This window comes from Macrobrachium rosenbergii, chromosome 27 (assembly GCF_040412425.1).
Source record: "Macrobrachium rosenbergii isolate ZJJX-2024 chromosome 27, ASM4041242v1, whole genome shotgun sequence".
Taxonomy (NCBI): domain Eukaryota; kingdom Metazoa; phylum Arthropoda; class Malacostraca; order Decapoda; family Palaemonidae; genus Macrobrachium; species Macrobrachium rosenbergii.
In genome coordinates, this window is record NC_089767.1 from 24,338,719 (window position 1) to 24,353,751 (window position 15,033).

Consider the following 15,033-nt stretch of genomic DNA (forward strand, 5'->3'; position numbering starts at 1 on the left):
GAGTAATTGTAATGATTATGAAATGCGAATGCATTACCTAACCTAACTGACACCCATCAATTCTTACCCATCTGGGTCTTCAACTCTAGACTCCACTACCTATACTGCAGTGGTTCTCAAATCTTGTTTTAGTGATGACACCCTAACTAATGTAATCATTACCGTAGCACCCCTTCTTCACCATCCCACCATATCGCATGAATTAACTTCTTATTTAATGAAGACAATTATTATCCATACTCAAACAACTAAAATCATCACACCGTACATGCAGAAATATACTGCACAAACAAAGAGCATATCAGAAGAACTAGATAGTTCTTCATTGGCGGGTTGGGTAGAGCTCTCGGCTAGCACGCTGTCGGCCCAGCGTTCGACTCTCCAACCGGCCAATGAAGAATTGTAGGAATTTATTTCTGGTGATAGAAATTCATTTCTTGTCATAAAGTGGTTCGGATTCCACAATAAGCTGTGGGTCCCGTTGCTAGGTAACCAGTTGGTTCTTAGCCACGTAAAATAAATCTAGACCTTCGGGCCAACCCTAGTAGAGCTGCTAATCAGCTCAGTGGTCTGGTTAAACTAAGATGTATTTAACTTTTAGAAGAATCAGATAAACTTAAGCGTTATGAATGCATACTAACATAATCACCTATATGCTTGAAGGTGATTATGTTAGTAGGCATTCATAACGCTTAAGTTTATCTAATTCTTCTGATATACTCTTTGTTTGTACAGTATATTTCTGCATGTACGGTGTGCTGATTTTGGTCTGAGTATGGATAATAATTTTGTTCATTAAATAAGAAGTTAATTCAAACTGGCTGCCGTGGCATAGCCTAGGGGTTCCGCAGGATTGTCATGAATTTAGTCTTGGCTAGATCGTCTTAATGTACATTTGTAAAAAAAGAAAAGTTTGCAGAAGTCTTCATATAATTATTATCAGTGTGTCTACTCTAATATATTAGCACACACACACATATATATACATATATATATATATATATATATATATATATATATATATATATATATATATATATATATATATATATATATATATATATATATATATATTTATATATATATATATTAATATATTAGTATTAGAGTAGACACACTGATAATAATTATATGAAGACTTCTGCAAACTTTTCGTTTTTTACAAATGTTCATTAAGATGATCTAGCCAAGACAAAATTCATGACAGTATAGCGGCACCCCTAGACTATGTCACTGACCTATATAGGAAGGGGGGACCGCAAACCTTCACCGAAAGTTACAGTAAGGTTGGATCCCCAGTTGTGTATTCGTTCCAGTAACAGTTCCAGTTGATGATGTTTGTAAGAACTAGATTTACTTCTTATAGTCTATTATTATAATTTTTCTTTTTTGCTTAACTCTACAAAATTTTTTATTCATGCACTACTGATTTCAGCTCTCTGAAACAGTACTGTAGGTTCAGAATTGATACCTCAAGAAGATTTGAACAGGAATAATCACAAATTTCCAAAATTTTGTGTAATGGAATTAGTTAAATGCAAACGGTGCTGCTTAAAATTTTCTTCTTGAAATGTTAAAGAAAAAACGAATTCTTAACTGGTTATGCCATCTCTGTGTTATACCGTACAAGATCAAAGCGATTTCCGTTTCGTTTGTTGCTGTTGTTTATTGTTTCGAGGCAGTGCGCTACCCTTTGATCAGTTTGGTGTTCCTATTGTACAGCAATCGCGGATGAAATAAGCGGCCGCGAAAACAGATTGAAAGAGCAGTTCGTCTAAACTCTAGGTTATAATGTTGACCATTGTGGCCAGAATTGTGTCGATTATTATTTGTCTTCTTCCAGGTCTTTCGCGCAACAGCCAACGTCCTGGAGGTGACCAATTTTGCCTGCACCTTCTACATCTATTGCGTGTTCTCCAAGGACTTCCGAGAGACGTTCTTGAGGACCCTCCGATCAGCCAAAGAGAATTCCATGGGCGCCTCCTTCTTGGGTTCCGTGTCTGGTCTGAAGGAAGCCATGAGGCCACCATAGGGACGCGCCCACGCAAGGACAACGCAGACACCGGTGCCTGTGGCCGTATGACCAAAGGGGCACTGCCCGGCCAAGAAGCAGGGCAATGGCGAAATGACCTCCGGTGAAGAGAGGTCATGCAGCGAAGCGAGGTCTAAAGAAAACGGGGTATCACAGGAAAACCAGAAATCCACTGATAGATGTGTCTCCAAAGAAAATGGGACATCGAACGAAAATGGGGAGGCTTATGAGATGCAGTGTCTCGTGACGCTACACGACAGAAATGGCTTTTCCCACAGCACTAGAGAAGATGGGGAAGCATAAAGCCTAAGATATTGGGTCATGAAAAGAAGAAAATAAGTAACACAATTGTGTCTCGGTCAGGATGACCTATTCGTGTAGACCATCATGACGAGACGGCACAATGTGCAAAGGAAGAAGAAAAACCCATCAGTTTAATAGTATTTACTATTTTTAATGACATCCCATGAGAGCAGATATAAATATTTCAATAAAACGGTTATGGTTTTGTGCATGTTTTGAGTAAAGGACTACATGTGGAAAGTAGCGCTCTGCTAAGCATGATGTTTATATGTGAATCTCATGTCCACCAGATTTCAGTTTTAAGAGGGAAAAGATACGACCCGAGTCTGAGCTATTATTGTTTACAAGGTGCTGTATTAATTATATTTGAAGACAGAAAATACCTCCAGATAGCAACAGCCATTGCTTCGCTTCCTTGTCTCCGTTATCCTTGCGTGGATATGAAAAGCGATACAAAGACTTATCCAAAAACTGGATATCTAGTCTTACTAAGTAATGTTAGCATTAATTTAGTTGTTTTATATACCAAAAAGTATATTTACAAATGTATTTTGAACGTTGACAAGCCTTGAATATGTTCTTTGCATGCGTATTAGCGTTTACTAGGTTAATAGATGGAAAACTGTGAGGTAATTCGTCTGTAATATGGGATAGTGCTACGGCACAACGGGAAATAGGCACTTGGCAACTCGCATCAAGACAGTGACAAAGCCACCTCTTAGACAATAAAGGAAAATCATCAACTTGAAGATGAATCTACCCAATTATCAGTCTGTATATTGATCTGTTGGAACTCAAATTTAATCATATGTCAAGAAATAACAGAACCCATGTTCAGTGAAACTAACAAAATATCCCAAAAAGATGATTAACAAATAATTAAAAACCTAAACCATAGCACATTATTAGAAGAAAATTGCTTATATATATATATATATATATATATATATATATATATATATATATATATATATATATATATATCCACATATATTGCTCTTACCATATATATATATATATATATATATATATATATATATATATATATATATATATATATATATATATATATATATATATATATATATATATATATATATATATATAATTATATATCCACACACGTTGCTACCATTACAACAACAAATAATGATTTCCATATTCAGTTGAAGGCATAGAGGCGAACAATTTAATTACATCCTGAAATCCGCTGGGATATAATTTCTCATTACCTATATTATAGGCGAATTACTTCAACGCAGGTGGCGTCAGAAGATTGGAAAGATGTCATATATATATATATAAGAGTGAAGACAAAAATGCATTTTGAGCATATATGAAAATTCTCAGTTTTATGTGGTGCTAACATAAAAAAAGTCTATATATATATATATATATATATATATATATATATATATATATATATATATATATATATATATATATATATATATATATATACATATACATATATGTGTGTATATTTGTGTGTGTATGTGAGTGCACGTGTATGAATGCTATCAATAAACAACTCCTTATATGGGGAGAGCATCATCTCCGCATGGCTAATATGCCTGTACCCACTGTCGACCAATTTGAAATAGAGCGGAGGAATCATTCTTTAGAAAAGAATTTTTATATCTGAAAATAAAGAAATCAGATAACCTCTTATTGCTCCTCATAGTGACGAGCCGAGATAAAATAAGTTTTAGATATTTTTTTGTTCACTGTTGTTGTTGTAAGCAGGTTGTATATCTGGTTAATCTTTAAATATATATATATAATATTTATAAATATATATATATATATATATATATATATATATATATATATATATATATATATATATATATATATATATATATATATATATATATATATATATATTATATATATATATATATATATATATATATATATATATACATGTATACATATATATATATATGTATTATATATATATATATATATATATATATATATATATATATATATATATATATATATATATATATATATATATATATATATATATATATATATATATATATATATATATATATATATATATATATATATATATATATATATGTCATGTAGCTCTCACGTCTCAAGTAGGTGAATTTAGATAACGTCGTCATCAGTGCTTGGCAATTTTCCATATTTAACACCTTTCGATATATACGAGTTATTATTTTGGTGGCCTATAGCTGCATAAGCATTCGATGCCTGGTGGTATCTCTCTCTCTCTCTCTCTCTCTCTCTCTCTCTCTCTCTCTCTCTCTTCTCTCTCTCTCTCTCTGCCCTTTTTCCCGCCTTTCTGTTTCTCTTTTACCTTATCTCACTTTTTCTTGTTTTTCTCTTTTAAGGTTGTTTGGTCACTCTAGATCAAAATCATGGAGTACTTACTTTGCTATAGAGAACGTAAGCACTGGAAGTAATGCGTAGGTATAATATACGTTTTTCCTACGGTAAAAAAACTAAAAAAAAATTAAATTACATTTGAAATAATTCAATCAGGTTTTTCAGTAATGTTCGTCCGTTTTCCATACAATATCATAGAAGCCTTGTATCAAGCACACGGGTGCTTTAATGTATCTTTACTTTTCGTTACCAGAAAAGTAAAGATACATAAGTAACTAAACAGTATTGCTTCCTGCTAATTTGCTCTTTCCCATTTAGGATTTTCGCATATGTTCGTGAATCGTTTCATACATTTTTTTCCGTACATTTTGTAAACGGCCTGCTGACACTCGGCGTTCAAATAATGCATTATATAATGTTTAGGAAACTGTAAACTGAAAATTTTTATCCTTCTTTGCTTTTACAAACCTACTTTTCTTAAAAACACTCGCCAAAGTTTCAGTCTATTTTCGGTCTTTTCGAGACCTTCGATGTTTGAGGCTTCTGAGTATTGAAATCAAATGCTAATCAGGCGATAGCCCACCAAAGAATACATTCATAATGACTGTTCTAAATGTAAATAAAAACACGTATAGTTTTTCTATGAAATTCCAACACGTAAAGGGGTGAAAAAAAAAAACACTTCGGACTTTGGAAAAATGGTGTCGATTCTGAAAAGAACCTTGGAACGGCGTCATCATTCTGACAGTGCATGTGTGTGTGTGTGTGCGTGTGTAATTCTGTAACGCTGCAATTCTTGTTCTTGCTCCGAAATTCAGTCGTCTTCCTTTATATAAGAAAAAATGCCTGCATGCAGAGAACTGCAAACCTTCTCTTGTATTATTTTAATTTTTTTTTTTTTGGGGGTGGGGGAGAAACAGGGGTATGAACTACCCTTCCCGTGTTATAAACACAGTACTTGAATAGTTAACGGACCAGTATTTGCATGTTAGTGTGAAGGTGCCTTTAAATGGAACTGAAATGTCATTTGCAAGGGTGATTGGCATTGCATGACGTGAGAGAAGTAAGTTTTTTACTGTTATTTATTTATTATTCTTATTTTTTTTAATACTAAGAAGATGACGTACACGCTGAAATGTATTATGTTTCTGACGGAATAAATATATTTCTGGATAAGAATAGAAGGCAAATAATGGTGGCAGTTAGATGAAAGAAGTTTTTCTTTAATACTTAAAGCATAAAACATTTACTTTCATTCTAAATCACTTTACCTCACGTAAATCCAGAGATTAAAATGTCCTGTGTAAATCAGAAACATTAAAATTTAACTACATTTGACGTCGGGTAAATTACATACAAAGGGGCAAACAAGAAAGATTTATTCGTACCAAACAATCATTAAATTCGTCTTTAGTTTAAAATGATTTCTCTTTAGTCAGAGATAAAAGACAAATATGGAATAAAAATTGTAATCATAAGACTTAAAATAGAAATTTCAAGTGTCTTTAAATTGGAAAATTTATCTTTAGCGATGTATTTATGCTTATCATAGAAATAACACTTCGTACCGCAACACCCACATGAACATTCAAAAGCACATGCAAACATGCACGCCCATGTTCACTTATACTGTGTTCTAAAGACCCTCACTCTCTTACCAGTATACGCACACTTGCTTGGTCATACATATATATGCACATAAGTCGCAAACTAACTTGGATTTGATCAGGCCCGTTATATTTCTGTCATGAACGAAAAACTCTTCAGTGAACCTTGTATGGAGAGGTTGCTTGTGATTGGCTAAGAGATAATTGGGGGAAGGGCTCGGGTTGAATTCCAAGTTGGGTTAAATTTTTACAGTGAGCAATTTCATCACTTTGTCCCACATAAGGTAGACGAAAATAAAGTAAATAATAAATGAACATCAAGATTATGTGGTACGTAAGACGGTTTATAGCAGGAGCTTACCATTGTATTTGTAGCTTTTAGGAAGCACAGATATGTGAAAATCTAGATACACCATTTATCTTTACTTATACATGAATAGGTATTACTATGGAATAGCCATGGAATGAAATTTAGAGTTAAGATCTATCTTCTCATTATACTTATTTATTTTCATGTTTATTATTACTCTACTACCTACTGGCCTTTATTTTGTCATTCAGCTAAAATAATCATTTAGTGTTGATCTGTTGGTACAGATGAACAATTCACAACAAAACTACAGTTCATAGTTAATACCTCATGCTCAGACATGACAAAGTTTAAAGACATCGCTAAAGATACCAAGTTCCTTAAAATTTTGTAGTCATTTTGTTATTAAAAAGACAAAAAAGACCCAAAAAAGTAGTGTCCAGTGGGTCTTGAGAAAATTCTATATGTGAGAAGTTTCTAAGACCACCTGGCCTCCGTTCAGTCTAAAGATATCTTAAATAATTAAGGTACATATGAAAGATTTTTTTTCTTGGCAGGCAGTCTTCGTTCGCGTTGGTCTTCTCGAAGGCTAACGTGATAGTTTAAAGCCTATTAGATGAAACTTCACCTCGGGGATTGAATGGAAATAATTCTAACTTTTTTTCTTTTCTTTTTTTTTTACTTTAAAACTCGAGTCTAGCAATTTGTAAGTCATAGTTTTCATACCCAGTTTGTTACTCAAGAGATTGCTTCTGGAGAGCAATATTGATCAGATTTTACTTTGTGAGTACCATTAGGCTACTCTGACTGGCTCTAAATGTCCTAACATGAGTTATCCTCACTTTTGCTTGCAAACAAATAAAGGTTTTTCATCATATTCGTAGTTGTTAACTGACTGAGGTTTCATCATAGTCTGTGAAACATAGAAGAAAATCTTTTATATGCAGTCCTTGAAAGACGATTAGGTAAGAATACCCAGATTGGCTGTGTGATTGGCATTACGATTAGAAGAAACTCAGCTGTAAATATCGCCTAAGAATCAAATGATTTTGATATTATCTGATAACTTTAGTGCCGTGGTTTTAATCTGTACGCTAATATAAATTAATGGTCGATGTTATTAGTTTGCACAATTTGCCTTGGGGGATTAGAATAAGACTGCTCGATTAAGCATATGCATTTAAAAGCGTGGTTTTAAGGATAATTGGTAATTAATGTCATGTACATAATGGATGTGTAACTTAAGTTCGCGTAAGCTAACAATGAACCGAGTGACCTAAGTATGTTTTAGGATAACACTGAGCTTTAAAATAGACCATAGGACAGTCGATAGAAAGGAAAAATTTAGCTGGAAAATTAGAAATCACTCGCATTTGATAAATTCTAAGGCTAACTCTATTAGCAGATTAAAGTGGAAAAGAAACATGAATTGCTATTCTTCTGATTTATTGTTAAGCTGATTACGTGGAAAATTCGATGCCGCCTTCGCAGCCTTTGACTTGCTTAAGCCAGGTCTTAGCCTAATCAAAAATATGAATTAAGGATACGAAGGTGTTATTTTTCATTTTGCAGAGATGTGATTTAGTATTTAGCTTGTAATATTGTTCTGACTGTCGTTGGCAGATGGATATGATTGTTAAACGAGATTATTTATAGAATTAATAAGTTTTGAGAAAAGTGTTTTTATGTCTGATGTTTTAATTAGATATATAGAATGTAAAGAGATAAATGTTAATGGATTAGGAAAACAAAGAAGATCTGTAAAAGAAATAATGCTAAGATATGGATCAGTAGGATTTATGTGGAATGGTGTTTACCAAGAAGTCCTGTAACAAGAGGCATCGCAATTAAGTGATTGAAAGTTGCATAATTGTTAGTGTTTAACATCTCGTCTGGTTTTATGTCAAACGCGGTTTTATTGGTTTCGTCTCAACGGCCTTAAATTTTCACCTATGATTCATTTTCTTGTTAAAAATATCATATCTGATTAATGGCTTACAGTGGTAACCAAAATCATTTTAAAAGTGGAGAAATCGAGAGCTATGACGATATTATAGTTAGTAAAAATACTGAGTTCCATTCAGCAAATATGAAACGCTGAATCTTAAAGGGATGAGAGCATATAAGGAAGAAGATAGGAAAATTAGAACATCTGGGCTTATAAAGCTTCAGTGCCTGACATGAAAAGATAGAGCGTTACGTCTAGGTAAGATTTAATTTTTTAAAATTTATATTAATCATAATTATAATCACTCCAAGACATGTGTCAGGTATCCCGGGCAACCAAAACGTTGACTTGAGCAGGAGACTAAATTAGATTCTCATTTAAGAGGACTGAGAGAAGTCAGAATTTTGGAGAAGCTGTGATTAATTAGGTTGCTGGATCCCATTCATATGAAAGTTCGAGACCAATGCTGATGAACAGAAAAAACTCAATTTAACATTTATTTCAACGATGTAGGGGGAATGGAATGTGATGGAAGAAAGAATGTGGACGTTTGAATATGGGGAGAAATTTACGGAAGAATATGAAAATATATAAATTGAATAAGGTAGGTTTTAAAAAAGGAGGGAAAGAGGAAGACAGAGAAATGAAACTGAAATTACCACGTAAGAAAAAGTTCAGTAAATATCTCTCCATCGACAGCAAAAAAAGAATGGAAGACTAGAAGGAGCAGAAGAGTAGAAAATAACAGAAATTGATTTCGCCAAGGGGAAAAGTATGCTAGATTAGTAGGCCTCGAGGGACAGGGAACGGGGCAAAGTTACGTCGTAAAAAGAACAGGTATTGAACCGTTGGGTGATAGAATACAAATGAGTTTCTCAGAGCATGAGGGGTTAGATAACTAAGGTTTAAGTTCTCTAAGGAAGAATCCGACATAGAATGTAAACCAAACATCTGTCAAATAAGATAGGGAATCAACAGTGGACATTGTCTTGGAAAAGTCGTATTCTAGACCGGCAAGAGAGTTTGTACTGAGGGTTAAAACCTTCAGCAATTGCGAATTTTTCCTGAAAGGAGACATTCTGAACTGACCAGCAAATCATAAAATTAAATTGCAATCTTAAATGGAAATTTTGCATAGAGAGGGATGTACAGTAAAGTAAGAAGCGGCTCGCAGTGGACATTGTCTTGGAAATGAAACACTCGTGATTTCTGAGAAAGTTTGTACCGAGGAGTAAAACTTTCAACAATTGCGAACTTCTCCTTAAAAGGGACATTCTAAACATACCGGCAAATCAGAAAATTAAGTTGCAATCTTGAATGGAAGTTTTGAGGGTTTCAGAAAAATATGAATAGAGACAAAATGATGATGTAAATTAATCACTGAATAACCTAACTGGCTGTGGTAAGAAGACTTTAGTTCGATAACACAAGTGGGGAAAAAATAAATATTATCAGGTTGAATTATAGCGGTGAGGCATGACACGTTTTTTAATTCACGGGAGAAAACCTTTACATTCATTTTGCTTCTCTGAAAAAAAGGTCATCCAGAATCCTCGTAAAACCAAAGAATTAGAACGCGTGTTTTTTTTAAATAAACGTCTTTCTACGCATTCAATTTTTTTGTTGTTGTTGACTGACAATTAATAGGGGCATATTTCTTACTTACATATTCATAAAGTACTGAAATGATTTGGCATAACTTTGATAAGAATTTTTGTTTAAGCGTAGTTAAAATTTCTTGGAATGATTTTGTAAATCTTTTTCGTCATATACACAACGAAAATGATTGATAATCATTCCATTATGAAGTTAAGAACACTTAAAAATTCAGACTTTTTGGATATTCACACATTCTATATTCATAATATATTTCACCTCTCTTTCTTTCTATGTCTATCTGTCTATCTATCGTTCTATGTATCTATCTTTGTCCATCATATGTGTCTCATAAATTTTGCTATCTAATTTGGAACAGTAAGGAGTACGTTTTCCGTCTTCATTCTCATAGAGCAACCAAAAGAAGAAGATTATTTATATTGTTATATGCTTTTGGAGTTTATTAAGAAGAATATATTATATATGTTGTGTATAGTCATATGGAAAGTATATTGTACATATTTCAAGAGATATGGTTTCATGAATTTTCAGAGATTTGTATATATAAATTTTACAGATATTGTAGGGTCGTGAATATTGCAAGAGTATGCATGTGTCCAAGTACGTTTGGGTGTATGCATGTATGCCTGTACAGTTTCAACAGCTAGGCAACATTCTTACTGAAATCTCCTGAAATGCTTTTTTCCATAATGAAGAAATAAAACAGCTAAGAATTTCGCCACCACTGAATGTGATTTCAGGAGGTTGAGAAGAGCAGATTTCTAAACATCGAGAGGACCTTAAATGTTCGTTTGTATATATAAATAGTGTATTCGAAATGTTTATATTATACGTGTTTCCATATATTCAATCGCAGTGGTAACTTTTGCTGTATCTGCGCACTGATTTACTACAAGCTAGAAAATGGAACCCAACGAGCAGTGAAGTTATGGGACATCAAAAAGCGCAGATTTTTTTTGGCATTTTTGGTCCTAGTGAAGTGAATATGGCGGATGGGTATTAAAAAGTGTGTTAAGTACGATCTAAAACGGCAACATATTTTGAAAATGAGAAATATATTTCCCAAGCCAAACCAACCCTTCTTTGGCAATTATTCATTACATGTCTTGGGAAAGCTACAAATAAGATCATCTACAGAAAGTTAAACATCGACAAGCCAAATCAGTATGAATCCAAAGTGACTAAAAACTTAAAAAAAAATATATTCTTTAATTGCTTACGTAGTTTGTTAACACACCCAGAAGATAACCCTCGAAAGGAAAAACTACCAGAAAACACTGCAAAGAAGTGTGAATTCAAAAGGATTTGGTGAAATATATATTCTTATAAGATACCTCTGGATTTCTATTTTTTGAATAATGAGATCAGTTGAAGCTGCGTGAAATACAGAGGGCAGTCTACTCTAAGCTACTAGAATATAGAGATTAGTAAGATCTGGGAAACGAATTATTCTGGTAAGCCCTACTTTACGAAAAAGCGAAGGATACTGTGCGGATATTCCTGCTGGAAAAGACCCGAATGACGAGGATAAGTGCAGCCAAAATATACTAAAGTTCCAGTCATTTATACAGATGTTCTATAGTATGTTGTTCTCTGTAATTATAAAGGATCTTTGCTGTTCATTTACTGTGCGATATGAATAAACTATCGATACAAAAAAAATTAATAAATAAACAGACTTGGATAACAAGGCATTTGCTGAAAGTTATGTAATAATCTACGAGTCACTTGTCTGAATGTTATAAACAGTCATGCCGTCAATAAAACAATTATGTTTAACTATGCTAATTGGTTTTTTATTTCCCTTCACTGTTAGTACTAAAGAATGGAGTTTCATGGAAATTCTACTGTTTTATTATGGCGTTTCAGTGGTACCAAACTCCAAGTAGGATTCGGCAAATATTTGGTTTTGTTATAAATGGGGTTGTGGTGATTCAGACATAAATAAAGAAGTCTGGATAAAAGTGTTCAGATTGCACAAGAGGGGTATAAGCAGCGTGTTTCCGTTCTACAAATTGTTGAGACAATGGTGCACTGCTGTTTAAAGTAGCATTATAACTGTGAAGCGCATTTCTATGTGTTTGTATGTGTGTGTATGAGAGAGAGAGAGAGAGAGAAAAAAAAAGAGAGAAACATTATCAGTAACAAAAGTATGCTGGAAGGAATATATAGCTAAGATCTCCAGGGATATTTATTGGTCAATAACATTTTACGATTGCAATAATGTCAGGAATGGACACCTCTATGTAGTCAGGTCAAAATGTTCCAAAATGTCTGAACATCTTCAGGAGCAGGGCTACTTCCCCCTCCACCCACTTCTGCCCTTCCCATTTTATTGACGTGCAAGGTAAGCGTTGCAATGTGGGTTTTTAGGGTTAAGGTTTTATGCTTGTTTTCCTTATATTATACCTTTGAAAATTTAGATCGTCAGCCATGATAAATTATCCTTACCTTAACTGTTTTATTTTCATTGGTTTATTAGTTTACTTTAATATATATTCATTATAGCTATATGATAAATGATCTTACCTCGACTATTTGATGAGCCAGAAACGTATCGTTTGTCATGGTTATTGGAAGATGAGGTATCTCTCGCGAAAGCTTGAGTAATAAGAAATTTGAGGGAAAATTTCAATTGCCAATTAAGTCTAGCAAGAACATTAATACCGAAAGATATCAGGAAACTTTATGTTATTCAACCATAAAAAGTTGTGGTGAATAACGTATGATGATAGATGCCACAGGTTAGTTATTTATTCATGATAGTAGGCGTAGTATATGTATATAGTATGTATATATATATATATATATATATATATATATATATATATATATATATATATATATATATATATATATATTATATATATATATATACACACACACACACACACATATATATATATATATATATATATATATATATATATATATAATGTGTGAATGCATATAAAGATAAAGATAGGATAGGTAAGGAAGGTACAAGCTGGGGATGAGCAAAAAAATGCTCTAATAAACCATAAAGTCAGTTTCAAGGAATAACGAAAGAATGACATGTAGAGAAACATTATGATAACAAACTAGTTCCTAATGGCATCCGGTCGATGATCATAAACGATTGTTTCCGGACAACGGGACAAAGCTACTTTAGTAGGGTCATCTCAAAACAAAACGAAAATAATACCATATATCTCGAGGAACTAAGACTGTTTTTAAGAAAAGATGTTTCCATAGAAGAAAACGGTTAAAATCTATGGCCTACTTTATTCCATTGTTGAAAGTGGCGTATAATATGCGTAAATAGAAAACTAGAATCATTAGAAAATTTTCATAGAAAACACAAATACTTAGGAATGAAATACAAAAGATATTACGAATGTCATTTTGCGAGTTGTATGACCTGCTGCTCTTAATTAGCAGACTGGACTTTGTAACACAACAAACTAAGGATTTTTATCCAGATTTATTTGAATAAAGTATAAATCTAAATTTTCCCTAAATACAATCATAGCAACGTACGTAACTGTTTGTAGTTTTAACACCAAGTTAAACTTCATAATGTTACAGGCATTTGCAAGCACCATTCATAAAAATGTGTAATAATATGTAATAAAATATATCTCTAATTGTTATGTGTCTTTTTCACTATTACAGAACAAAAATTATCATTGATCTACAGTCATTTTTATCAGTAAAATCCAAAACAGGCAGAAACGCAGACAAAAAAGAAATAGGATAAACACAAAAATCTAAAACTTAACTTTTGACCTTAGGTCAGCGTTCCAAAATCCATCGCGCCAGTTTTTATTTTTTAATTTTTTTTTTTAATTCCTGTTAACAGACGGACAGTAGGGAAAATACAAAAGATTCACTCACGCGCGCGCGCACGCAAAAAATACCAAAGTCAACACGAAAACCTAATGGAATGTTTGTTGACTTAGAGTCAGCCGCTTTGAGAAAATTCCGTGTCAAAGTCCGCCTGATATTTTTATTAGCCATGTTGGCGGGCTGTAACAAGTATGGATGAAATAAAAGATTTATCCCGTTCGAGAGTAATTCATAATAATAATAATAATAATAATAATAATAATAATAATAATAATAATAATAATGCAAAAAATTCACAATCTCGTGAAAAACAGTTGTGCAATAAAAATCCACAGTTATACAGCAAATTGTATTGCTGTGTAAAAGATCAAAGCATTTACTTAGTAATACAATTCACTATATAACTGTGGATTTTTATTGCACAATAATAATAATAATAATAATAATAATAATAATAATAATAATAATAATAATAATAATAATAATAATAATAATAATAATAATAATCTACACAAAACATATCAGTGAATAATAATTAAAAAAGTAATAGTAATATATGACAGTAATATAATAGTAATATTACAGTAACTCCTGCTCACGTATTCTTTATCATTCACATTTTTATGTTGACCATTAATATCTGAATACCTTCTGACAACAGAAGATTCCAGCCACTTGAATAGGCCTCCTGTCCGGTGTAAAGGATCAGAAATAGTTTACTTATTTGGAGGTAAAAATACCTCTGATGAAAGAATACCAATATATGAAACAGAAAAGTACTAAATTACATTGTGCGTTAAAAGTACAATTTGTTGCTCATTTTTAAATATAATCCGTAAGTCTCTCGAAGTAATTTCAAGATTAAAATAACTGCACTGTCGCCGTGATCATTTTCTTTAAATACGAGTCTTGATACTTTAGTATATGTGGGTAGTTGGTCATTCAAAAACTGATTTAGACTTGACAGAAAATAATAGTCTGTGAGTTTCTCGAAGTAATTTCAAGATTAGTTTAACTGCATTGT

At 32.7% G+C, this 15,033-nt stretch overlaps 1 protein-coding gene across 6 annotated transcripts in view; it reads left to right on the forward strand.

The window, feature by feature from the left end:
* Positions 1–2,368, forward strand: part of LOC136853499 (probable G-protein coupled receptor B0563.6) — a 658,658-nt gene extending 656,290 nt beyond the window's left edge. For all 6 annotated transcript variants that reach the window (XM_067129160.1, XM_067129155.1, XM_067129156.1 and 3 more), the window contains one exon: positions 1,844–2,368. In XM_067129160.1, the coding sequence (XP_066985261.1) occupies positions 1,844–2,032 (189 nt within the window). In that variant the 3' untranslated portion in view covers positions 2,033–2,368. The remainder of the gene's footprint in view (positions 1–1,843) is intronic.
* Positions 2,369–15,033: the final 12,665 nt, after the last annotated feature.